General features: G+C 42.0%; 2 protein-coding genes across 3 annotated transcripts in view; one reads left to right on the top strand and one right to left on the bottom strand.

The window, feature by feature from the left end:
- The window catches only part of LOC117516148 (tubulin alpha-1C chain-like), a 43010-nt gene that overhangs the window by 667 nt on the left and 15027 nt on the right, over positions 1 to 27316 (top strand). Inside the window, exons 2-4 of one of the 2 annotated variants that reach the window (XM_034177051.1) lie at positions 19686 to 19908; positions 19992 to 20140; positions 20245 to 21228. In XM_034177051.1, the coding sequence (XP_034032942.1) occupies positions 19686 to 19908; positions 19992 to 20140; positions 20245 to 21219 (1347 nt within the window). In that variant the 3' untranslated portion in view covers positions 21220 to 21228. Of the gene's footprint in view, positions 1 to 19685; positions 19909 to 19991; positions 20141 to 20244; positions 21247 to 27316 lie in introns of those variants that run through there. The other variant, XM_034177050.1, reaches the window with a different exon arrangement.
- The window catches only part of dyrk4 (dual-specificity tyrosine-(Y)-phosphorylation regulated kinase 4), a 45559-nt gene continuing 41359 nt past the window's right edge, over positions 23117 to 27316 (bottom strand). The window contains 4 exon segments of the mRNA XM_034177058.1: positions 23117 to 23597; positions 23753 to 23934; positions 25573 to 25702; positions 27072 to 27132. Of these exon segments, the coding sequence (XP_034032949.1) occupies positions 23353 to 23597; positions 23753 to 23934; positions 25573 to 25702; positions 27072 to 27132 (618 nt within the window). The 3' untranslated portion in view covers positions 23117 to 23352.

Below are 27316 nucleotides of genomic sequence, written 5' to 3'. Positions count from 1 at the left end.
TCAGTTTAAATAAATTTTTGATTCAGCTCTAATTTTTTTGATCAAATTTATTTTCATTTTCATTCATATTTCTTTTTTTCACCTTCAGATCTTATTTTTTCAGTTTCAAACTTTTGGCCCTGTTCTGGCGTGGGAGGGCGTGGCTTCGATTGAGAGGGGCGTGGAATTGTGAGTGACAGGAGAGCAATCAGTCCTCATGATGTTGCTTTCAGGAAACGTGGGTACTTTGATAGATAATGACTGCTCCCGTCTCCATCGTTTATTTACTACGCGGCTGGTGCGTGAAAGAAAACAGAGAATGAAAGCTTATTACGAGGCTTTAAACCCTCGAGATAAAACTGTTTGTGATCGATGTGTTGCAGTTGGTTCAGTGGATCCGTATGTTGTACCGGATAGTGACTTTAATGACGATGTAACAAAGTGGCCGGCAGTTTCACAGCGTAAACTTAATGTGACCAGAACCAAGCGGAACGCCCGTAAATCCAAAGCCGCCCGGAAGAGCGCTCCGGCTACTGTGTTTAGAAGCCCCACTGTTACAGGCTTGGCACTGAGGTGCTGAGAGAGATCCACCGCCACCAGAAATCCACCGAGCTGCTGATCCACAAGCCGCCGACCAGGTCAGCCTCGCCGGCCTCCTGCAGAACATCACAGCGGAGCTCTGAAAGCGGAGGTCAGTCTTGAAGTCCTGAGCGATTTCTCTCACCAGTTGCTGGAAGGGCAGCTTGTGGATCAGCAGCTCGGTGGATTTCTGGTAGCGGCGGAGTGCCATGGTGCCGCGCCTGTAACAGCGAGGCTTCTTCACACCGGAGTACTCTTCTGGGCGGCTTTGTATTTCAGGGCGGTCTGCTTGGTTGTGTCCATATTAAAGCTTTCTTCAGATCTGCTGAGCCAGGTCTCTGTGTGTCACTTAGAAAGCTCGCAACACTCCACTGCAGCCTGTAAAATGAGCGACCGGCCTCATTTTCATGCAGCAATGCTGCGCTTCGTTCACTGCCTTGTGTGCATTTGGAACACATCGGTTTTTTAGGTATAGGTGTTAAACTTTACAATCTTGCATATTTTCCAGTTTTTAAACATCAAAAATGACCAATAGTGGTCTAGAATTACTTGTAATAGACATCTTTAGCATCACTTTATTTACAGGTATCAAGACAACACAGTGGAGAGAAAGTGTTAAGTCATTATCTATCAAAGTAACCACGTTTCCTGAAAGCAACATCATGTGAGGACTGATTGCTCGCCTGTCACTCATAATTCCACGCCCCTCTCAATCGAAGCTATGCCCTCCCACGCCAGAACGGGTCCAAAAGTTTGAAACTGAAAAAATAAGATTGAAGGTGAAAAAAAGAAATATGAATGAAAATAAATTGATCAAAAAAATTAGAGCTGAATCAAAAATTTATTTAAACTGAAAAATATATATCTTACACTTATTTTTATTTTGATAATACTTTTTAAGTGATTATAAAATTCAAGAACAAAACTTTAATTTTCAGTTTCAAAATTAATATTTTCAATCTTTTTTTTATTTTCAGATTACAAAACTTTTTGCCTTGATTTAGCTCCATAATTATGGCTTAGTTTTGCCGTCATCATGTTGAACTGTTTTAACCCGAAGCTAGAGGTGGGTGGATTGATCCTAATATCAATAATATTGATACCAAGACTGGTATTGATATCGAACGATCCTCGTGTAAAAACATCAATACTCAAGCTTTTTTTGCTCTCCCGCATGCAATGACTGCTGCACATGCAGATTAATCAAAGTCTGCTGTCTGTCTGAAAGAGCAGCACTGCGCTGTGTCACACAACACGGAGCAGCACACCCTTGTATTGTGGTGTGTCAGCCCTCTACCTCAGGAGATTTTGTTTTAAGTTGTGTTGAGTGATATTTTTTAAACAAAAATGTTGATTGTGATAATAAAGTAATTTGTTGTCATGTACAATGTTTGGTGAAATTCTATCCTAGGTCTTTTGGATCCTTTGGATGTGTGAAGCTTAAATATGAAAAGTATCGGTATCAGTATCGATATCAGCGATACTGGGCCTGTATTTACTCGGTATCGGATCAATACCAAAATTCCCGGTATCGCCCACCTCTACCCGAAGCCAAGCTCACCTGTGTCGCGTACTGAGATTACCCCATACTCAACTTTTATATTCGCTACCTGCGCATGTGCAGAAAATGGGAAGTTTGTTCTGTACTGAGTTTACCCTTTCTGTGTGCGGTCCACTGATTTCTATAGAAGGGATCGCTGTTGTTATTTACTTCGCCTTTCCCGCACATGCGCACACAGACGGGAGGCAGAAAACTCCAGATGCAGATGTGATGAGAAAACACGTGAAGATGACTTCAGACTACGTGTCAACTTTTGCTCCTGAAGATTGAAAGCGATATTGTGAGAAATTAAATCTTGGGGACGACCGACCATAAGGGATTTAAGGTTTTTGGAGGCGTACAATTATTTTGTAGGTATGTGACAAAAAAATTCAAATTTCATGGATTAACTTTTATGCTGCACCATTGGAAAGAACTTTCAAAGACCTTTCCAGTGGTACTTTAATCAACTTCATAGGACAAAAAGTAAGGAAATTAAGCAAATTAATTGATCCCTAAGTAGGCTCGTTGGCAGCTTGACATTGTATAAAAAACAATAGGAAAATTACTTTGGTTTTGTGACCTTTTGTGGCGTCACTGGAGGAGGCATAACTTCCTTGTTTCTTTATCAATTTCAACAAACAATACACCAATTTAAAGCTTAAGAAATATAGCTTTATCTAAAAAACAAACAAATATGACTGTCAGACCTGAAAAAGCACAATTTTATTATTGAAACCATGCCAAGCAGCAGTCAACTGAACAGTTCACATCGCAGTGTTTACAAAACACAAGGAACTGGCCAGTCAGGTTGCTCCAATTTGGTCATGTGACCAACACTCTCTGACTGAGTGCCTGATGTGAAAATACAGCCTTCTTAATCACCAGCCATCTGGCTATTGCTAATTTATTATAAATAAGGTAATCCACAATATACCATCTACACATTTTAATTCAATTTCTGCACTCAGTTTGATTTGAATTAGGAGTCTAGAATGCTCACAAATGACATTTATTTGAGAGGTAAACAAACAACAAATGGACGCCATGAGAGCTTGAGCAGCTCTCTTATTTTGGGGGCCCGATAGCAGTCATGGGAGTCGATCAATATTCACCAAATTTTGCATAGTTATTCACTATCTATAGAAACATACTCTACTTTACAAGGAATACTTTACTCACCTTTTATCAAAACCATGCTAGTACACAGGGCGATTTTCCAATTAAAAATTGTGCAGGTGTGAAATGGGCTGTTCCAAAATTTTTTCCACCAATCACAGCATATGTGTACTACGTCATCAGAAAGTGTGTAAGTGAATGAAATACAACAGATTACAACAAAATAATTGTTTTAGAGAGCATTGCTGCACACCATGGCTGGACAAATGCTCATGATGCCACCATTGTTGAAAGCCCAAGTCAGCTGATGCAGAATGCGACGTTTGACACATACCTATATTTTGACAGTGGTCACGTGAGGGATCGCTTTTATCAGCCTGTTGATGCATACGTTGATGTCTATTTGTGATCTTTCTGCTGTCTGGTTACATCTGTATGGGCTGAGTGCAGCAGCAGGACATGCTCTGAAGTTGAGGAGCTTTTTAAACGCGGTCCAAAAAAGACACTCATTCACCAGTCCGGTCGGTATGCGCATCGTGCGTCAGGCTGCAGTTCACCTGTGTTGAGTCATTAAATGCAGTTCTGCATGTGCGTCCATGGTTGAAAAAGTGATGGAGAAAAAACAACGAACCGATGGTTTCTCTTTGACCAAAAAAAAGCCACCATAAGGAGGTGGCAGCTTTAATTATATACGAGGTCTGTGAGAAAAGTAACGTACCTTTTTTATTTTTTTCAAAAACTATATGGATTTGATTCATGTTTTTACGTCAGCCAAGCTTGAACCTTCGTGCGCATGCGTGAGTTTTTCCACGCCTGTCGGTTGTGTCATTCGCCTGTGAGCACGCCTTGTGGGAGGAGTGGTCCGGCCCCCTCGTCGGATTTTCATTGTCAGGAAATGGCAGAATGATTTGGGCTTTTTTTCCATCAGAATTTTTTCAGAAACTGTTAGAGACAAGCAGCTGGAAACCATTCGACAAATTTATCTGGCTTTAGGTGAAACTTTTACGGGTTTCACAGAGAATAAGGACTGTTACTACAGCTTTAAGGACGCCCCACAATGGTGCACGGTGCGCCGTGCTCCGAGCCGCCACCGAGAGGCAGAAAACACCACATCATTTCTAAACAGATGGCTGTGTGGAGCTGGGACCATCGTGAGCAATTTCTCTGGTTATCACAAGAGCTGGACATCAGCCATTTTCCGGCAGATTTCACTTTTAACAAGAGATCTTGTCATTGAAAGCCGTGCGGAGGCTTCGCGCGTCAGGACCGATTCGCTGATCGAGCGAGACAAAGGAACACCTCCGTTTTGGAGTGCCAGGGGACAAGTTGGGACATGCCCAGCTCTCCACGATTTCTCTTATACTCACTCGCCTGGTAAGCACTGAAAGCCGAGATAGGCATGTCCCAACTTGTCCTTTAACACTCCGAAACGGAGGTGTTCCTTTGTCTCGCTTCATCAGCGAATCGGTCGTGACACGCGAAGCCTCTGGGCAGCTTTCCATGACAAAATCTCTTGTTAAAAGTGAAATCTGCTGGAAAATGGCTGATGTCCAGCTCTTGTGATAACCAGAGAAATTGCACACGACGGTCCCGGCTCCACACAGCGATCCGTTTAGAAATGATGTGGTGGTTTCTGCCTCTCGATGGCGGCTCGGAGCGCGGCGCGCCGTGCACCATTGTGGGCAGTCCTTAAAGCTGTAGTAACACTCATTCTCTGTGAAGCCCGTAAAATTTTCACCGAAAGCCAGATAAATTTTTTGAATGGTTTCCAGCTGCCTGTCTCTAACAGTTTCTGAAAAAATTCTGATGGAAAAAAAAGCCCAGATCATTCCGCCATTTCCTCGCAATGAAACGACGAGAGGGGTGGACCAGTTGCCCTACACTCAGAAGCCCTGCCCAACAGTGCGGAATGACCGTAACCGACAGGCGTGGAAAAACTCATACATGCGCACGAAGGTTCAAGCTTGGCTGACGTAAAAACATATGAATCAAATCCATATATTTTTTTGCATAAAATAAAAAGGTTGGATACTTTTCTCACAGACCTTGTATATGTATATATGTGTGTGTGTGTATGTATGTGTGTATATATACAAGGTCTGTTAGAAAAGTGTCCGACCTTTTTATTTTTTTCAAAAACCTAATGGATTTGAATCACGTGTGCTTGCATGAGCCAACCTTGAACCTTTGTGCGCATGCGTGATTTTTTTTCATGCCTGTCGGTTGCGTCATTTGCTTGTAAGAGTTTGTTGCTCTATAAAAAAGCCCTCCGTAAAGCTAGGACATCTTACTACTCATCACTAATTGAAGAAAATAAGAACCCCAGGTTTCTTTTCAGCACTGTAACCAGGCTAAGAGTCAGAGCTCTATTGAGCCGAGTATTTCTTTAACTTTAACTAGTAATGACTTCATGACTTTCTTTGCTAATAAAATTTTAACTATTAGAGAAAAAATGATTCATAACCATCCCAAAGACATATCGTTCTTTTTGGCTGCTTTCAGTGATGCCGGTATTTGGTTACTCTTTCTTTCCGATTGTTCTGTCTGAGTTATTTTCATTAGTTACTTCCTCCAAACCATCAACATGTCTATTAGACCCCATTCCTACCAGGCTGCTCAAGGAAGCCCTACCATTAATTAATGCTTCGATCTTAAATATGATCAATCTATCTTTATTAGTTGGCTATGTACCAAATCAAATCAATTTTACTTATATAGCGCCAAATCACAACAAACAGTTGCCCCAAGGCGCTTTATATTGTAAGGCAAAGCCATACAATAATTACGGAAAAACCCCAATGGTCAAAATGACCCCCTGTGAGCAAGCACTTGGTGACAGTGGGAAGGAAAAACTCCCTTTTAACAGGAAGAAACCTCCAGCAGAACCAGGCTCAGGGAGGGGCGGTCTTCTGCTGGGACTGGTTGGGGCTGAGGGAGAGAACCAGGAAAAAGACATGCTGTGGAGGGGAGCAGAGATCAATCACTAATGATTAAATGCAGAGTGGTGCATACAGAGCAAAAAGAGAAAGAAACACTCAGTGCATCATGGGAACCCCCCAGCAGTCTAAGTCTATAGCAGCATAACTAAGGGATGGTTCAGGGTCACCTGATCCAGCCCTAACTATAAGCTTTAGCAAAAAGGAAAGTTTTAAGCCTAATCTTAAAAGTAGAGAGGGTGTCTTTCTCCCTGATCCGAATTGGGAGCTGGTTCCACAGGAGAGGAGCCTGAAAGCTGAAGGCTCTGCCTCCCATTCTACTCTTAAAAACCCTAGGAACTACAAGTAAGCCTGCAGTCTGAGAGCGAAGCGCTCTATTGGGGTGATATGGTACTATGAGGTCCCTAAGATAAGATGGGACCTGATTATTCAAAACCTTATAAGTAAGAAGAATAATTTTAAATTCTATTCTAGAATTAACAGAAAGCCAATGAAGAGAGGCCAATATGGGTGAGATATGCTCTCTCCTTCTAGTCCCTGTCAGTACTCTAGCTGCAGCATTTTGAATTAACTGAAGGCTTTTCATGGAACTTTTAGGACAACCTGATAATAATGAATTACAATAGTCCAGCCTAGAGGAAATAAATGCATGAATTAGTTTTCCAGCATCACTCTGAGACAAGACCTTTCTAATTTTAGAGATATTGCGCAAATGCAAAAAAGCAGTCCTACATATTTGTTTAATATGCGCATTGAATGACATATCCTGATCAAAAATGACTCCAAGATTTCTCACAGTATTACTCGAGGTCAGGGTAATGCCATCCAGAATAAGGATCTGGTTAGACACCATGTTTCTAAGATTTGTGGGGCCACGTACAATAACTTCAGTTTTATCTGAGTTTTAAAGCAGGAAATTAGAGGTCGCTAATTGGTGTGTGTCCTCTGGCTTCATGGATAGATAAAGCTGGGTATCATCTGCGTAACAATGAAAATTTAAGCAATGCTTTCAAATAATACTGCCTAAGGGAAGCATGTATAAAGTGAATAAAATTGGTCCTAGCACAGAACCTTGTGGAACTCCATAATTAACCTTAGTCTGTGAAGAAGATTCCCCATTTACATGAACAAATTGTAATCTATTAGATAAATATGATTCAAACCACCGCAGCGCAGTGCTTTTAATACCTATGGCATGCTCTAATCTCTGTAATAAAATTTTATGGTCAACAGTATCAAAAGCAGCACTGAGGTCTAACAGAACAAGCACAGAGATAAGTCCACTGTCTGAGGCCATAAGAAGATCATTTGTAACCGTCACTAATGCTGTTTCTGTACTATGATGAATTCTAAACCCTGACTGAAACTCTTCAAATAGACCATTCCTCTGCAGATGGTCAGTTAGCTGTTTTACAACTACCCTTTCAAGAATTTTTGAGAGAAAAGGAAGGTTGGAGATTGGCCTATAATTAGCTAAGATAGCTGGGTCAAGTGATGGCTTTTTAAGTAATGGTTTAATTACTGCCACCTTAAAAGCCTGTGGTACATAGCCAACTAATAAAGATAGATTGATCACATTTAAGATCGAAGCATTAATTAATGGTAGGGCTTCCTTGCGCAGCCTGGTAGGAATGGGGTCTAATAGACATGTTGATGGTTTGGAGGAAGTAACTAATGAAAATAACTGACAGAACAATCGGAGAGAGTCTAACCAAATACCGGCATCACTGAAAGCAGCCAAAGAGAACGATATGTCTTTGGGATGGTTATGAGTAATTTTTTCTCTAATAGTAAAATTGTACCACCGGATCATTTCCAAAGTGAACGCTGTGATGATGTGGGACCGCCCTGTAATTATCTGTGAAATTGCGGAAGAGAAAATTGCCCTGACATGTCCAACTTGTCGCCAATTTCTCGGATAGTTACACGACTGAAAAGCCACCGAAAGCCATCTGAATCTTCCGAATGGTTGACGAGCTGGGCATGTTACAACATGTCCTGTGAGACTTCATCACAGAGGCGCTGTTGCTGCGCCATCAGCTTCGTGCTGATGAATTTCACCGCCACTCTTTTCATGGCAAAATCGTCTTTCACAGTGCAATGTGCCGAAAAAGCACTGATGTCCACCTCTTCCGCAATTTCTCGGATAATTACAGGGCGGTCCCACATCATCACAGCGTTCACTTTGGAAATGATCCGGTTGTTTCAGCGTGTTGATGCCGATCGGAGCGCGGCTCGCCCTCCACCGTTGTGCGGCCTTCTTTAAACCAGTTGTACCGCTCCTTAATCTGTGTGATGGCCGGAGGATCGTCACCGAAAGCCGTCTGAATAATTCGAAATGGTTTCCACCTGGCTATGCCCAGTTTGTGGCAAAATTTGATGCAGTCGCGCTGCTCCAGTCATTCCGCCATTTCCTTGCAAAGAAAAATGACGAGAGACCTCCACCCATCCTCACACAAAGGCTGCTTACAAGCAAATGACGCAACCGACAGGCGTGAAAAAAATTACGCATGCGCACGAAGGTTCAAGGTTGGCTCATGCAAGCACACGTGATTCAAATCCATCAGGTTTTTGAGAAAAATAAAAAGGTTGGATACTTTTCTGACAGACCTCGTGTGTGTGTGTATGTATGTATGTATATTTCTACATATTAACAACCTGAAAGCCACCATAACAGCTAGAACCGAACCATGGGTTCGTGGACAGTCACCTCTGTTTCTTCTCGCTGATTTTATTTCTTCCGCAGCTTAGTCATTTTGACGTCGGTGAGTCCAACTTTACACTTTATTTCATTCCGTTTGTCTGCAAAATTGCTCATTTGCACGTGTTAAACTGTGTTTGACTTCAAAATGAACAAAATCAGATTGTTTGCAGCATTCATAATAACTTCAGTCACACCAGGACATGGACCAGTGAACTGGTTTCATGGTATACGGTGGTATGAAAAAGCCACGGTATCAAAACCACTAAAATTTTCAGTTATATCGTCCCTACGGTATGAGTGGGCTGTGAGAATTCTTGAAAGGCAGAGTGGAGGCAGCCACTGCCGCCCTTCCCCCGACGCGCACCTCTGTCTCGTTTTTACAAACAGGCAGCTAACGTTAGCTAGCTCTGCATCATGGCTGAAGGAGGTGAAGCCTGCACTGAACTTTTCCCTCCGTCGAAAAGGACCAAGTCGACTGTTTGGGATTACTTTGGCTACCGTACAAAGGCAGACTCCAATGAATTGGAGGAAGGAGGTCGTCCAACATGCAAAACATGCTGGCGGACAGTAGCAACCAGAGGAGGCAACACATCAAATTTGGTTGTGCATCTACGAGAACATCACCCATCTTTATATGCTAAATTCAAGGTAAAGCTAAAGTTTCTTAAACTGAACTAATATTTTACACTATGTTCTGTTTGACAGCTACTCTCCTACTTTGCTCTGTGTGTGATTCTGACAGAGGCAGGCAGCTACAGATGCATGTAAAGTTTACACAACCCATACAGAGTGCACAAAAGACTTAACAGCTCTCGTCTTCAGTCACTCAAAGTATTAAGGCAGTGTATTTCTCCGGTGACATTGTCAGAGCAATTATACGAGGTCACAGGCTGTCAATATTTAGTTTTTGTTTTAGCTCAGGCTTTAACCCTTAACCAATTTATAAAAAAAAAACTTCAGGTAAATAACATTAAGTTGGCTTTTATTAAAAATAATTAATAAAAAGTCTACTTATTACACATTTAGTGTGTAATAAATATCTTGCAGTACTTGACACTAATGCTGAATCTCAGTTCTACCCCTCGACCCTTCCCCTTACCCCTTCCCCTCCATTTTGCATGGGCACGAGAGACAGAGGGGTATCTCAATTCTCTTTTTGGAGCGAGGCGGAGGGGTAGGCAGAGGACTACAAACCCCTGCAGAGGGAATCTGGATGCACACTCCGTTTGGAGGAGTAGGAGGAGCTTACTGCTGTCTCCAAAGAAACAAATATGGTGCCGAAAGAGCCGCACACATGTAAGTGGCTTTCATTACAAAGTACACTGTTAGAAAGTTATAACTTGCCAAAAAACTTTACAGGCAATTGCCTATGACAGCAATGTGTATGCTGCTGGATGCATGTTGCGTATATTGTCCTCACTCGTGAACAAGACCCCGAGATACTTAAACTCCTCCACTTGAGGCAAGGACACTCCACCGACCTGAAGAGGGCAAGGCACCTTTTTCCGGTCGAGAACCATGGCCTCGGATTTGGAGGTGCTGATTTTCATCCCGGACGCTTCACACTCGACTGCAAACTGCCCCAGTGCATGCTGAAGGTCCTGATTTGACGAAGTCAGCAGAACCACATCGTCTGCAAACAGCAGAGATGAGATTCTGTGGTTCCCAAACCGGACCCCCTCTACACCCTGGCTGTACCTAGAAATTCTGTCCATAAAGATAATGAACAGAACTGGTGACAAAAGGCAGCCCTGGCGGAGGCCATAGTGCACTGGAAACAGGTTTGACTTACTACCGGCGATGCGAACCAAGCTCCTGCTGCGGTCGTACAGGGACTGGATAGCTTTAGCAAAGGACCCTGAACCCTGTACTCCCGGAGCGCCCCCCATAGGGTGCCCCGAGGGACACGTTCGAATGCCTTCTCCAGATCCACAAAGCACATGTGGACTGGTTGGGCGAACTCCCATGAACCCTCGAGCACCCGATGGAGTGTATAGAGGTGGTCTAGTGTGCTGCGACCAGGATGAAAACCACACTGCTCCTCCTGAATCTGAGGTTCGACTATTGGTTGAATTCTCCTCTCCAGTACTCTGGAATAGACCTTACCGGGGAGGCTGAGAGTGTGATCCCCCCTGTAGTTGGAAACACACCCTCCGGTCCCCCTTCTTAAACGAGGGGACCACACCCCGGTCTGCCATCGTAGAGGCACTGTCCCTGACCACCATGCGATTTTGCAGAGGCAGGTCAACCAAGACAGTCCCACAACATCTAGAGACTTACGATACTCAGGACGGATTTCATCCACCCCCAGGAGTCTTGCCACAGAGGAGCTTCTGACCACCTTGGTGACTTCGGCTGGGTGATGGATGAGTCCGCCTCCTGAGTCCCCAGTCTCTGCTTCCTCTTTGGAAGACGTGACGATGGGTATTGAGGAGATCCTCGAAGTATTCCTTCCACACCTGACAACATCCCCAGTCAGGGTCAACAGCTCCCCACCTGCACCCGTAGACAGTGCCGGTGGAGAGCTGCTTTCGCCTCCTGAGGTGTTCGGACAGTTTGCCAGAATTTCTTCAAGGCCGAACAATAGTTCCTCCTCCATGGCTCCCCAAACTCCTCCCAGACCCGAGTTGTGCCTCTGACTGCACGGGCGCAGGCACGCTTGGCCTGCCGCTGGTACCTGTCAGCTGCCTTCGGGGTCTCACTTACCAACAAAGACAAGTAGGACTCCTTCTTCAGCTTGACGGCATCCCTTACTTCCGGCGTCCACCACGGGGTTCGGGGATTGCCACTGCGACAGGCACCAGAGACCCTGTGACCACAGCTACGAGCGGCCGCATCAACATTGGAGGTGGAGAACATGGTCCACTCGGACTCCATGTTTCCAACCTCCCCTGGGATCTGGGAGAAGCTCTCCCGGAGATGGGAGTTGAAGACCTTGCTGACACAGGGTTCCGCCAGTCATTCCCAGCAGACCCTCACGATACATTTGGGTCTGCCAGGTCTGACCGGCTTCCTCCCCTCCCAGCGGATCCAACTCACCTGGTGGTGAATTGGATTGTGTTACACATATACATGTGTAACACATAACCTGATGTCCTAATAGACTGCTATTATTTGTCAAGGAAATTTCTAAAAGAAAGAGTGTTGGATGCAAAAATGGAGATAGAATTTTGAAAAAGAATTATAGGTTTACAGAAATAGATGCAGCCCATAACATACATCCAGGTGCTGGTCATATAATTCGAATATCATGAAAAGTTGATTTATTTCAGTAATTCCATTCAAAAGTGAAACTTGTATAATGTATACATTCATTCCGCACAGACTGATATATTTCAGTGTTATTTTAATTACTAATTAATAAATATCAACCATTAATATTAAGCAATTAACAATATTACTATTAATGATTATTTGTATTAACATTAATTACTAATCAATCAATACTATTTTATTATTAATTACTAATTAATTATTAATGCACAAAATTCTCCGACATGATTACGATGCGTTGAAAAGATCGCGACTCCTATTTCTTTGCATTGACACAAAGGCGTGTTGAAAATAAAAGAGCAATCAGGCTACTGCGACAAGTTACACTGGGGTTGCCGTGTTTACAAACCAGTGAAGACGGCACTTTAAGCGACTCAACATGATGGCGTCAAATTCATGAGACGGTAGTTCTCCCCCCCCAAGGTGGAGGGGTGTCTCAATTCATAGGGCTAGAGGCATAGCCCTTCACCTTACTCCTTGTTTTAAAGGGGTAGGCGTAGGGCAGAGCCAAGAGGAAGGGGAAGGGTTACAAAAGAGAATTGAGATTGTGCCTAATTGTATGTGCACAATTCAATTTGAAGACAGTTCAATAGAAAAAATCCAGTTTTGTCCACATAGTATTGCTTCTTTATTTTAATGCTACAACTACGTTAAGCATGTATTATATTTGTCTTGCAAATTTAGTTAAAATTCACATTTATGGTCTTTTTTTTTCTTTAGGATGGCAGTTTTCCTGGCAGCAGCAGGGCATCCATCTCAAAAGCTGAAGGTCAGCTCATAATTGACAAATCATTTGAGAAACAAATGGCCTATGTACCAACATCAAAGCTTGCTAAAACCCTGGACACTGCTGTGGCTTACTTCATTGCTAAAGATATGATGCCCTTTCAAGCTGTAGAGAAACCTGGATTTCTAAAATTGATGAAGACAGCTGTGCCACAATATAAAGTGCCATCAAGGAAAACCTTCTCAAAGAAGGAATCCCCAAGATGTACTCAGAGGTCAAGGCTTACGTGCAGAAACAAGTGGCTAAAGGGTGTGGTTTCTGCAACAACTGATTTGTGGACAAGCAATGGTGGTAGCGGAGAACCATACATAAGCTTCACTGTACATTTCCTCTCTCCTGAGTGGGACACTAAAGTCCTTCTGTCTAGAAACTTTGTTTTTCCAGAGATCACACAGCTGAACACATCGTGGAGTTTTTTTGAAAACATGTTGCAGGAACATCACAGTTGACAGATTGTCGACCATCACAACAGAATGCAGCTAATATGAAAAGAGCATTTCATGACCAACCTTATGTGTGGCTTCGGTGTTTTGGCCACAACCTAAATTAGCTATAGTCAAGTATAACAATTCAAAAAGTTGACTCAGCTGTACGAGCGTGCAGGCATCTTGTACAAGGTTTCTCTCGCAGCTGGAAAAAAAAGGAGAACTGAAGAAGCAGCAAGCAGTCCTGAAATTGCCTGAAAAAAGTCACTTATCTGTGATGTTGTGACAAGATGGTGGTCCACTTTCAAAATGATTGAGACATTTCTAGAACAGCAAACAAGCATGCTGTGCAGTTCTTGCAGCAGACAGGACCTTATGGCATTTAATGCCAAAAGACAGTGATGTGAAAACTTTGGAGAAGGTCTGCCAACTCTTGGGCCTGACTTCACAGATGTACTTGGCTCTGAAACAAGACCTCTCTCTCATCTTTAAAGCCAATTATGGAACACATCACCAGCCTACTGATGTGAATGATGATGAGCCCTAACAAAACAAAGAAAATGGTAATGAAGATGATCTGCAGCAACGTTACTCTTGTGAGAGTCAAGAAGGTACTGACATTTCCTGCTTCACTGATCCCCGTTTCAAGAACTTTAGTCAAAACAAGGATGATGTAATTTGGTCTGCTGAAGAGGAGGCTGTGAAACTGGCAGGTCCCACAACCTCCCTGGCTCTGCCACCTCAAAATGCACTTGAAGCCGCTGCCAATCAAGAACAGAGACCAGCTCTTTCACCAACTCTGCCCGCCACAGGGTTGAAAGACAAATCTCTATTTGTCCTTGCTGGAAAAAAAAAAAAAATCTCATCAGCAAAGCATCAAAGTGTCAATGGCAACGCCACTGATGTGTCTCCAGAGAGAGTGAAAATGGGGATTAAGCAGTATTTTATCATACGCCCTCTGATGGTTGACCCGCTGGTATGGTGGAAGACACATATGGAAGACCTGCCTCTCCTCGGCAATGTAGCAAGAAAATATCTCTCCATCCCAGCCACCTGTGTGCCCTCAGAGAAGGTGTTCAATTCCAGTTGACACATCCTCTCACCTCACCGCTCAAAGCTTGATCCTGGGAAAGTGAACATACTCACATTCCTGGCATCATAACTTGGCTTTGAGAGAAAATAGTTAGCTAAATGAGTCTCTAAAAAAATGTTGAAAATGTATTTTAAGCCCCTGCCTGCATTTAGTTTATTTTTAATTTGAGTTACGAAGTAGCAGGTTCAGGCAGCTTAAGTTAAAGAACTGGTTTTAGTTTGTTGTTATGATGAATGGATGAGTTGCAGCTTTACCCTCAGTTGAGGGGGCATATGACAGATTAAATTACTCATTTCACAAATACATAGTTACTACAAGTACACTCAATATTCAGACTCTGGACAACTTTTACTTTAAAGTAGACCTGCATTGAAATAAATGTGGTCAGATTTCAGAAAGAAATAGCTGATATGTATTTATAAGACCCTTGTGAATGCAGTAAAGTAAATCTGTAAGTCCAAATTTGTAATTCAGCGGAGAAATCTTCGTTTAAAAATGACAAATTTGCAGCTAAAATTTAGCCCTCTGTGAAAACAGTTTATACAGCCATATCATTTCCATGACGTCAGGGACAAGATGACGCGCTCCTGCCTTCAGTCTGATTCGCATTGAAATTGATTTTATCTGTTAGTAATGTTACTTATACACGTCCTGGTTTCAACATCCAAAAGTAAGTTGCAATGAATGTGAGATACAGATCTGTGTGCTCAGATCAGCAACGACATCGACAGCGGCACCGTTCTTCCTCTCCCGCTCTCTGCCTCCGCTGCGCTTATTAAGTCTGTCGGGCTCATTAAACCGCCGACGTGGGCCACTCACACCGCCCGTGTCTGCTTTGCAGCTGGCATCACCTTTCTGTCTACTGAATGGAGCTGTAGCACACTTGGCACAAGTCCTGAGATTACGCTCGCTGTTTTAATGTGAAGCGGCCGGTACACCTGTTGCTGCAAGGACAGACTTCTTGCTGCAAAATCCACTGCACCGCACGTCTCGGCAATCGGAGCCCCAGAGCTCCATGGACGCTGAGAGAGGTTTATATATTTTTAATGACTGGGATTCTTTGCGGGTCTCACCTCCATATCCCGCGATGGTACCGGAAGCGACACTAGATTTTCATTGCGACACCACTCAATCAAACGGACGTATGAAAAAGTCCCCCAAAATAATTTTCAAGCACAAATAAAAGAAATGTGTACTCACCAAACGTGCCGCAAGACAATATGAAGTTTTAAAAAAAGTAGATCCTTCCGTATAAGACAAGAAAAAGGTGCAGATGCAAACTGATGTAAATCCACAAATTACAATTGGCGCAATGTATGCTGGGAGAGGGTCTTGGCCGTGACGTCTCGGCAGCATCCATGATGAGAGGGACAATTTGTGGAGGGCTAAATGTTAGCTGTAAATTTGTCATTTTCAAATGAAGATTTCTCCGTTGAATGACAGCTCTGGGCTTGCATATTTACTTTACTACATTCAGAAGGATCTCATGTGTAAATGTAAGTCATTTTTTGTTCAAAAAATCTGACTGCATTTTTTTCAATGCAGGTCTCCTTTAAAGGCACTATACCTTTTTTCTGTGTCCTCGAAGTGGAATAAAATTATTTTTTTCTATCATCAGTACATTTTAAAATCTGACATTTCACATTTGTGATGAAAAAGTTGTTAAAATGTTGTTTATCAATTGCAAAATAGCAGTTCTTGTTTATTATCTTATTGTGATTTGTGACAGTGTTGCACTAAGTTGTGGAACATGTTTTAATCTTATCTCGGAATGATTTGGATGTTAGAAAAGTCTTAGGGGTGTTAACAATGAATTTGTTGGACTTAAAAAAAAAAAAATTGCTGCTTCCTGCTCCATTAAAGACTTTTGAGGAGTTAAAAAAAAAAAATCACTTCCCGATTGTACATGGAGCAGCGTGTGACAATGAATGCAGTTGTATTATTTATTTTAAATGTATGTTCTATATATTGTTTAAAAATGAAAGACAATTCAATTAAAAGTTTTTTTCTTTTGTGTTTTAATCGCTTACCAATAATATTAATTTTGGTGAAGTTGCATGTCAAAAAGAAACTTTGGAAAAAATGTAAAAATTAGGCCATTCTGTACGGAGATGATAGAGTGGAGGGTGCCATTTCTCTTTGAATTAGTCGGTAAATCCTATAAATGTGTATGTATAGGAAAAGGTAGAAAAAGCCCCCACATTCATGCCCATTCGTGATGTGATGACCCCCAAAGTACACATGGCTCACAAGTACTGACACAAGGCTGCTGCTTCAGTGACCCACAACCGGCAAATTTCCGCATTGGAGATAAATGCGTGCAGCAATTAAACAGCAAGACAACACACTGACATTTTCTACCCAAGTAAGTAAGTATTTTTCCACTGTAGAACCAATGAATGGCTAACTCACCTTTGCTACTTAATAGATATCGCCACCGAGAGCGGGATGTTTTGATTTCTCTGCTGACAAGGATGGCTGGATCCGGTCGAGCTTGTGGTTGTTTGTAGACAAAACATCAGTCTTTCCATTGGTACCAAGTATTAGCTTATTTGCGCTGATAACGAAAAACGGCGGCGCAAATACTACAGCAGTGATCCAGAACTGGGCAAGTGACTGTACAAAGTGGTGGACTTGAGGTCGTGCTCGGGGTCGACAAATACATCTATTCCAACCATTTTCTTGGTGAAGCTGGGCCAATATTGAGCATCCGGAGTTCCGGACCTTATTCCAGCCACATTTCTCCCTAAGCACTAAGTCATGTTTCCCAGGGGGCAGATGCTACATATCTAAAAGAGATGATCATTTTTTGGTATTTTCTCTAAAGTTATCAGTGGTATAGTGCTTGTAGACATCGCGTCATTAGTGCGCCTGAATCACCTGCGCTTCATATGCAATAGCCATGATGATGTTAGAGCTATACATAATACTGTGAAACCGCAGTATTTTTGTCCACGGTTATACCGTCCAAATCTCATACTGGCCTGTGCCTAGTCACAGCTTATCGCCTATATGTGGAGCTGCACAGACAAAACCAAAAGGAAAAAAAAGTACAGAAGGGGAGGTTTGCTTTTAATGTGATTGTTGGAACTATCAATTCTATTGGAACACAGGATGAGCTCATGTGATCTCATCTTCCACCTGTACTGGATGCAATTCTGAGCCAAACCACATTTATACACCAAGCTGACCTGAAATGAACCATTGTACATTAAATTAACTTTATTCATGAGTCTGACCCCTTTGAAAAGTGACCAAATTACATGTACTTGTATTGAGGTCGGTGATGTTTTCATCGGCCAAAAATGGCCACCAGAGGGTGCTCTGTAAAGGCTGCAGCAACCCATATGGATTTACTGTAAATTCATTGTGATCTTACCTCTAAATGATATTGCGACCCTTGACTCATTCACCAATACTTTGTATGGACAGGGTTTAAAGCAAATGAACAAGCAAGTTATTTTTCTCCATAAATTGAAACCAGCTCTGTCCTTTCTGCACACAGAACAAAGGGAAACAGTACAAAATAAAGTTCCTGTTTTGTCACATAGTGCAGATAGCAAACTTACATATCTGGCACTGAGGTTAATCTAATTATGTGACACAGCAGTTGCTGCAGATCCATCCATCCATTTTCTACACCCACTTAACACTAGTTAAGGGTCACAGGGGTTGGCACCTACACGTGTCAATTTAAAGTTTCCATTTCACCTAACCAGCATGTCTTTGGATGTGGGAGACAGGGCCGCTGCTAAGGTTTTGGAGGCCCTAAGCATAACTGGTCAGGGAGGCCCCCCCCACACACACACACACTCACTCAAACCGTTACTATTTATTAAAGCGTTTAAGTTTAGCGTTTAAAGCTACATCAAATCAGCAAAGCCAACGCAACCTAGCTTAAGCAGCACCACTGAACATTAAGTAAAACAATTTAAACCTTTAACACGTACTTACCAGCAAGGGATGCACAGGCATCATCTTTGTTTCTTTTTCCTCCGTTTTTCAGCTCCAGACTCCTGCTGTCGCTTCATTGTTTAATTGTGGCATAGTGGCAACTTGTCATCTCGTGCCCGAATCGAATGTGGGCTAGCAGTGCTACTTCAGTTAGGCGCAGGGTTGCCAGATTGGGTGTTTTCCCATCCAGTTGGTTTGTTTAGGGTAAAAATATGGCACTGGACGGGTTTTTTGTATACAATTACCATACACATTTTAAAAATCAGTTCAAATTGCGCAGGATTTAGTGCCTCCATGCATTTATTGGATTGGAAATCATCACATTTGGCAACCCTGGTTAGGCAACACAGCGAACAGAGAAAGACGCAAACAGGGCTGTACCATTTCAGGGAATCGGGGCGGGAGTGGATGGGGGCTTTATATTAGGAAAAAAAAAACTTAATTTGCCCCAATTAAGTAATGGGGTAGGGGCCTACACAATGTGTAAAGACAAAAACGATGGGCCTATTCATAAATAATTCATATTGATTTTGAAATGTAATAATTTCAACACATTTTTCAGTCAATTGGAGGCCCTGCAAACTAGTGCAACATGGTTGGTGCCCCACGCAGGCTGCGTAGTCTGCTTATGCCGACCGGCGGCGCTGGTGGGAGAAAACCAGAGGACCTGGAGGGAACCCACGCAGACACACACACAGAACATGCAAACTCCACACAGAAAGGACAGGAAGCGATCCCAAAACCTTCTTGGTGTGATGCATCAGTGCTAACCACTAAGCCATTGCAGTACCTAGTTTGAGTTACTACGAATGTTAACATTTTTCCCCTTATACTTTGAATAAGTAAAATATATACATTAAGACATGGGTACAAGTTCATTACATGTGAACACCCAACGCCTAAGTTGAACCACACAGTTGCAAACTACACAACCATAAAATTATCTGATGTGTTGACAGCACTGTGAAAGTTCTTCAGAAAGCTGACATTGGAGTATTACGCATTACTTTGCATTTGCATTTTTGCGTTAGCTTGACATGTCAAATGTGTGAGCAGAGTATGATAATATCAACAGTCCAAGATGGTGGAAGCACTTCGACAGTGCCACCATTGGCTGCTGTGCTAACTATATTCTCTTTGAGTCAAGTTAACCAAAGAACGTTAGAATATTAATAGTTACAGATGTACACTTCAGACTGCCATTCAGCTTGATTTAAAACAAACTCTTTCAGTGGAATATTTAACATTAGTGTAACATACAGTACAGTTGTCTATAACTCAGTTTTCTCTTTTCAGCGTGAGTGCATCTCCATCCACATTGGACAGGCTGGTGTCCAGATTGGCAATACCTGCTGGGAGCTTTACTGCCTGGAACATGGGATCCAGGCTGATGGGCAGATGCCCAGTGACAAGACCATTGGAGGAGGTGATGATTCCTACAATACCTTCTTCAGTGAGACTGGAGCTGGAAAGCATGTCCCTAGGGCCGTCTTTGTGGACTTGGAGCCCACTGTCATTGGTAAGTGTCATCAGTTTTCACTGTTGGTTTGAGATAAATGAGATTTGAAATGCAGTATCTGAACAACAGTTACATCTTCTCAGATGAGGTGCGCACTGGGTCTTACCGCCAGCTCTTCCACCCAGAGCAGCTGATCACTGGCAAGGAGGATGCTGCCAACAACTATGCCCGTGGACACTACACCATTGGCAAAGAGATCATTGACCTGGTGCTGGACAGGACCCGCAAACTGGTGTGTGACCAATTCCTATTCATTGTACTTGACATAATTGATATAATTCCTACTTGACAAATTAATACGCTGTGTACAGTTGAACATTAACTTTCTGTCCTCAGGCTGACCAGTGCACCGGTCTTCAGGGCTTCCTGGTTTTCCACAGCTTCGGAGGTGGTACTGGCTCTGGTTTTACCTCCCTGCTGATGGAGCGTCTGTCTGTAGACTATGGCAAGAAGTCCAAGCTAGAGTTCGCTATCTATCCAGCCCCTCAGGTTTCCACTGCTGTGGTGGAGCCCTACAATGCTGTCCTGACCACCCACACCACCTTAGAGCACTCAGACTGTGCCTTCATGGTAGATAATGAGGCTATCTATGATATCTGTCGTAGGAACCTTGATATCGAGCGTCCTACCTACACTAACCTGAACAGGTTGCTCAGTCAGATTGTCTCTTCCATCACTGCCTCCCTTCGATTCGATGGTGCCCTCAATGTTGATCTGGCAGAGTTCCAGACCAACTTGGTGCCGTATCCCCGTATCCATTTCCCTCTGGCCACCTACGCCCCTGTCATCTCTGCTGAGAAGGCTTACCATGAGCAGCTCTCAGTGGCTGAAATCACCAATGCTTGCTTTGAGCCATTCAATCAGATGGTGAAATGTGACCCTCGCCATGGCAAGTACATGGCCTGTTGCCTCTTGTACCGTGGCGATGTGGTCCCAAAAGATGTAAATGCTGCCATTTCCGCCATTAAGAGCAGGCGCACCATCCAGTTTGTGGACTGGTGCCCCACTGGTTTCAAGGTTGGTATAAACTACCAACCACCCGCTATTGTTCCTGGTGGAGACCTGGCCAAGGTCCAGAGGGCCGTGTGCATGCTGAGCAACACCACTGCTATTGCAGAGGCTTGGGCCCGTCTGGATCACAAGTTTGACCTGATGTATGCCAAGCGTGCCTTTGTTCACTGGTATGTTGGTGAAGGGATGGAGGAAGGGGAGTTTTCTGAGGCTAGAGAGGACATGGCTGCTCTGGAGAAAGATTACGAGGAGGTTGGGCTTGACTCTGTTGAGGGTGAAGATGAGGTGGAAGTTTATTAAGCTATTGAAGAGAAAACTTGTTCAGCATTCTGTTATATTTTAATATGTAGTTTTTCCAAATAAACTGGAGAATGGAGAGATATGTTAAAAGCTAAGGTACTAGCTAAAAAGGATACGGTTCTTGTTCAACATTCTCTTGTTATATTGTAATATGTTGTTTTTTCCAAATAAACTGGAGAATGGAGAGATATGTTAAAAGCTATGGTACTAGTTAAAAAGGATACAGTTCTTGTTCAGCATTCTCGTTATATTGTAATATGTTGTTTTTTCCAAATAAACTGGAGAATGGAGAGATATGTTAAAAACTACGGCGTTGACCTTCCAGATAAACTGGAGGATTTACCAGCAATAAAATGAGCTGAATTGTGATGTACTACAGAAACAAAACATTATTTTATAACACAATAAATTGTTAATTTTGTGAAAAATCTCTGATCCATGGTGATGTTTGCATTTTGTGTTCATTGTATAATAAGTGAAAAAGCAATGTAAAAAAAATTATCAGCATAATTTGTAACATTAGATAATTTAGTCAAATATAAGGGATCTCAGACAATAATAATAATCGCACGATTATTATGTTTTACAGGTAAGAATCCAAGCAAATATACATACATACATACATACATACATACACACTCAGATACAGTATTAAAGTGCAAGATTTCTAATACTGCAAGGCACAAACTATTAACAGGATTGTCTTTTCATCTCTAATATAAAAATATAACAATTATACAAAATGTGCTCATACTGTAACAACACAAGTAAAACCTTGTCTAAATATCAACAAATACTTCAAATATTTTCTGAAAATCTATCTTGTATTTCACATACAACAGAAATTCTAACAAATATATACAGCAAATTCCATTTAAAGTTCATGATTTACTAATGTTTAAAACAAATCAATTTATGAAACATTCACTAGTGCTTACAATAAAACATACAGGGCAAATACATAATTTTCAACAATAATAAAAAAAAATTGGCTCAGCCTTTATTGCAGACAGTTCATATCTTATGGTAAAATGAGGTTACAATATCTAAACAGATTGTACAAATTTTGTATGTGTGCCATTTTAAAAGTCAGCTACTTTTGTTTTTAACCACCAGAACTAAATTCAATCTGTTTCAATGCACAGCAAAGATTGTGTTCAGTGAATGTAAGACCGTGACAGCAGAACACTTAACACTCATCCACCTTTTAGATCATTTAATCTGAGACGTTAATGTATTTTTATGTGGCAACTGTGACACATTGTAAGAGGAAAAAATTTATATTTTTTAAGTCTGCAAATGCATCATCACTTTATATATTAAAAAACTCTACAAGTTTGACAACTTCCATACAACCAAGAAATTCCACAAAAACACTTGAGTTATTGTCTAAACCATTAAGTAAATTTCCTGTTGACATTGATTTTTACATCTAAAACAATAAATAAAAGATTTTCCCTTTTGCTAATTGATGCATTGAAGTTGTCTGAACTATTACCTGTTCATGTCTTCATGATGTGTGGGAAGCAGGTACTTTACCATTTCTTAGTTAAAAAAAAATAAAACCCTTAATTTGAAATCCTCCGCTTGAAACTGGCTTTTTTTCTGCCTCTGACTCCTGACACATTACTTGACATTATGCACTGTTAAAAAAAAAAAAAAGAAAATTTAAAAATTCAAGACATTTGTGTTATACAACTTAAGGCAACCTATAAGTTTATTCAAGCAGATATGTTAGGTTTGACCAACTTAAAACTGCCACCAACAACTCAGTTCACTGTACTTAAAATGAACCTGTTCACTCAAGTCGATCCAACTATGTCCTTAAAGAGTAAATCGAAAAGGCTGTGCTGCTGGTTGACTTAAATTTTCACATTTTCTCCACCTTTTCTTTTACTACAGTGTGCACACAACAGAAACATTTGGAGCAGATGGGTTTTTTTTTTTGTGTGTCCATGGCATGCATGCATCACGATATTCAGGGGAAATGTTCTCTCCATATATGATATTGCATTGTGTCAGTACATTGATGTATTTTCTGAGAAGAGTCGCACAAAAGCAACATTAGCAGAGAAAAATGGGACAATCAAAACTTCCAGACTTCCCATTTTCTTGAAAGCAGCTTGAATCCCATCAACAGAGAGGGGGAAAACCCTGAGGTTGTTCCTGGTTCTCCTGCTGAGACCTGATTATGATGTGAACAGGCCGCTCTCCGCCTCCTTCCTGCTGCTTCATATCCGCGGGGAGCTTAACTTCATTCTCACACACTTCCTCCTCTGCTGACGCACCGATGGGACGTAGACGCTCAGGAGAGGCCATCTTTGTCCCTGTTGCAGAACCATCCCTCTTCATCTTGTTTTCAGAGTTGACTTTCTCTGCTGAACCAGGGAAACAACAAAAAATGAACGGTTATATTAAGGAAAATGCACAGTTGTATGAATGCAATTCTGGCTTTTATTTTGAACTACAGAACACAGGAGTATTATCAAATACATCAGTCTTGATTGAGTGGCCTACGATGGATCAGTCTCACCGGGTCTGCTGTTTTGTGATTTGTGGTAACTGTAATCACTCAAGTTCTCGGTGCCGCTTGAACTGTCTGGAGCCTCCTTCACTGTTGGCTTGTTCCTGGTCCGGACTTTGTTGAAATTACCCTCCAGGATCCATTTGTGCTGCAAACCCTCATCAGGAGTCAATCGTTGAATTGGTTCCCAACTGAGAAGCAACGAATAATATTAATTTTGCACATGTGCATTTATATATCATAAAGATGTCTTAATTATACTGTAAGTGCCAATGAAGTACCATCTTCAGTTCTGAATGGTGAGGGGTTTCTAATGCAAATCAACAGAGATATCTGATTGGTAAATTTTTCAATGCACTTCAGCAAAAATGGTCCAAATTCAAAATATTAAATGGTTTTATCCTATCAAGCTTAATATATTTTGTAAATATCCATCCATCCATTTTCTGTACCCAGTTACTCAAATTAAGGGTCACGGAAGGGTTGGAGCCTATCCCAGCAGTCATGGGGAGTGAGGCAGGTTACACCCTGGACAGGACGTCCGTCTATCACAGGGCCAATTTGGTAAATATACTGCTCAAAAAAACAAAAAATAAAATAAAATCAAAATTAAAGGAACACTTAGAAAATACATCAAATCTCAATGGAAAAAAAAATCATGCTGGATATCGTTTCAGATAGGGACTGGGTAAAGTGTTAGGAACGAAAAGATGCCACATTGTTTGATGTAAATGAAAACTGTCAACCTACAGAGGGCTGAAGTCATGATGTGGATGCATTGTTCATTTTGCCAAAATTTCATTGCAGCAACTCAAAATGTTACTCAGTAGTTTGTCCCAACATACTTGTAAGCATGCCTGATAACATCTGGGCAAGGTCCTAATGAGACGACAGATGGTGTCCTGGGGGATCTCCTCCCAGAACTGGACCAGGGCATCACGTAGCTCCTGGACAGTCTGAGGCACAACCTGGCAACATCAGATGGACTGAAACATAATGTCCCAGAGGTGTTCTATTGGATTTAGGTCAGGTGAGTGGGGCCAGTCAGTGGCATCACTTCCTTCATCCTTCAGGAGCTGCCTGGATAGTCTTGCCACATGATCCTGGGCATTGTCGTGCACCAGGAGAAACCCAGGACCCACTGCACCAGTGTAAGGTCTGATGATGTGTCCAAGGATTTCATCCCGATGCCTAATAGACACAGACCTGTACAGGGTGCCGTTGTCTAGCCTGTAGAGGTCTGTGTCCTTCCAGGGATGTGCCTCCCCAGACCATCAATGACCCACCACCAAATCGAACATGCTGAATGATGCTGCAGGCAGCACAATGTTCTCCATGGTGTCTCCAGAACCTTTCACGTCTGTCACATGTGCTCAGGTTGAACCTGCTCTCATCTGTGATCAATATCCCAGAAGTTGAATTGACTTGATGCTATAGTATGATTGAAAAGTGTTCCTTAATTTTTTTGCAAACTGTATGATCATTTGATAATTGATACTTTAAAGATGCTGCAAAACAGTTGGGACAGGATCATTTTAAGGACTATTTCGAAATGCTCATAAAACATCTTAAGCAGCTGATGCTTTGAGCCTGGGTCTAAAAGTCTGAGTCCTCTACATTATGTTATTATATATATTACAAGGACTGGTGCCATAACGGGTTGACAGTTTGTGAGTCAAAGGAGTCATACTGTCCCAACTTTATAACTTTGTTGGCTTTAGTAAATAAAAAAGCAATTTTTTTTTTGTCCAATTTGAAGGTAAGCAAAATATAAGCACACTGAAGATAAAAATCACATTCTTAAAACTTCAAACATAATATAAACATACGTGAGACAGCGTTTGATGAACTCAATGAACAATGCATCGTTAGTTTTCAACGCAGCTGATAGCTCCTTGGAATTTGGTCTCCGCGTCTTCCCCTTGCTGTTAGTGATGTTCCTGGGGTTTCCTTTTGAGTCTGCACGAAAAATCAGAAGCATTATTCTGGTTTGTCACATTTGGCATATTGTTCAGCCGATCGCACAACTTCTCCAAAGCACAAGCCTCTGATTCAATTCAGTTTCTGATAGCTTTCACTGTTTTACATTTCTGCATATATATATACTCAACAAAAATATAAACGCAACACTTTTGGTTTTGCTCCCATTTTGTATGCGATGAACTCAAAGATCTAAAACTTTTTCCACATACACAATATCACCATTTCCCTCAAATATTGTTCACAAACCAGTCTAAATCTGTGATAGTGAGCACTTCTCCTTTGCTGAGATAATCCATCCCACCTCACAGGTGTGCCATATCAAGATGCTGATTAGACACCATGATTAGTGCACAGGTGTGCCTTAGACTGCCCACAATAAAAGGCCACTCTGAAAGGTCCAGTTTTGTTTTATTGGGGGGGATACCAGTCAGTATCTGGTGTCACCACCATTTGCCTCATGCAGTGCAACATATCTCCTTGGCATCATCTGTCAAGAGAACACCTCTCCAGCGTGCCAAACGCCAGCGAATGTGAGCATTTACCCACTCAAGTCGGTTACGACGACGAACTGGAGTCAGGTCGAGACCCCGATGAGGACGACGAGCATGCAGATGAGCTTCCCTGAGACGGTTTCTAACAGTTTGTGCAGAAATTCTTTGGTTATGCAAACCGATTGTTTCAGCAGCTGTCCGAGTGGCTGGTCTCAGACGATCTTGGAGGTGAACATGCTGGATGTGGAGGTCCTGGGCTGGTGTGGTTACACGTGGTCTGCGGTTGTGAGGCTGGTTGGATGTACTGCCAAATTCTCTGAAACGCCTTTGGAGACGGCTTATGGTAGAGACATGAACATTCAATACATGAGCAACAGCTCTGGTTGACATTCCTGCTGTCAGCATGCCAATTGCATGCTCCCTCAAATCTTGCGACATCTGTGGCATTGTGCTGTGTGATAAAACTGCACCTTTCAGAGTGGCCTTTTATTGTGGGCAGTCTAAGGCACACCTGTGCACTAATCATGGTGTCTAATCAGCATCTTGATATGGCACACCTGTGAGGTGGGATGGATTATCTCAGCAAAGGAGAAGTGCTCACTATCACAGATTTAGACTGGTTTGTGAACAATATTTGAGGGAAATGGTGATATTGTGTATGTGGAAAAAGTTTTAGATCTTTGAGTTCAACTCATACAAAATGGGAGCAAAACCAAAAGTGTTGCATTTATATTTTTGTTGAGTACACACACACATATACACACACACACACACATATATATATATATATATATATATATATACACACACACGTGTGTGTATGTGGGTATAAAGGTATAAAGAAAAACTCTCACCAAAAAACAATCGCCTCCTTGATGCTGACTGAACAAAGTCATTTGGAGGCATTCCAAGAACCTACAAGTTAAATACAGAGACAGTTTTAATGTAATTAACCTCATGAAACATCACTTATTAATAATCAAAAAACCTAAAGTGCGCTCATCAGAGTGCAAAAAGTAATTTCTTTTGGTTCCTGCTGAGGTAATCTGGAATGGACGCACATGTTGATTTAGCACAAGTTTTACACGGGATGCTCTCC

This window comes from Thalassophryne amazonica, chromosome 8, assembly GCF_902500255.1.
Source record: "Thalassophryne amazonica chromosome 8, fThaAma1.1, whole genome shotgun sequence".
NCBI classification, from domain to species: Eukaryota; Metazoa; Chordata; class Actinopteri; order Batrachoidiformes; family Batrachoididae; genus Thalassophryne; species Thalassophryne amazonica.
Note: the sequence above shows the minus strand (reverse complement) of the source record. Positions and strands in the feature narration are given on the sequence as shown.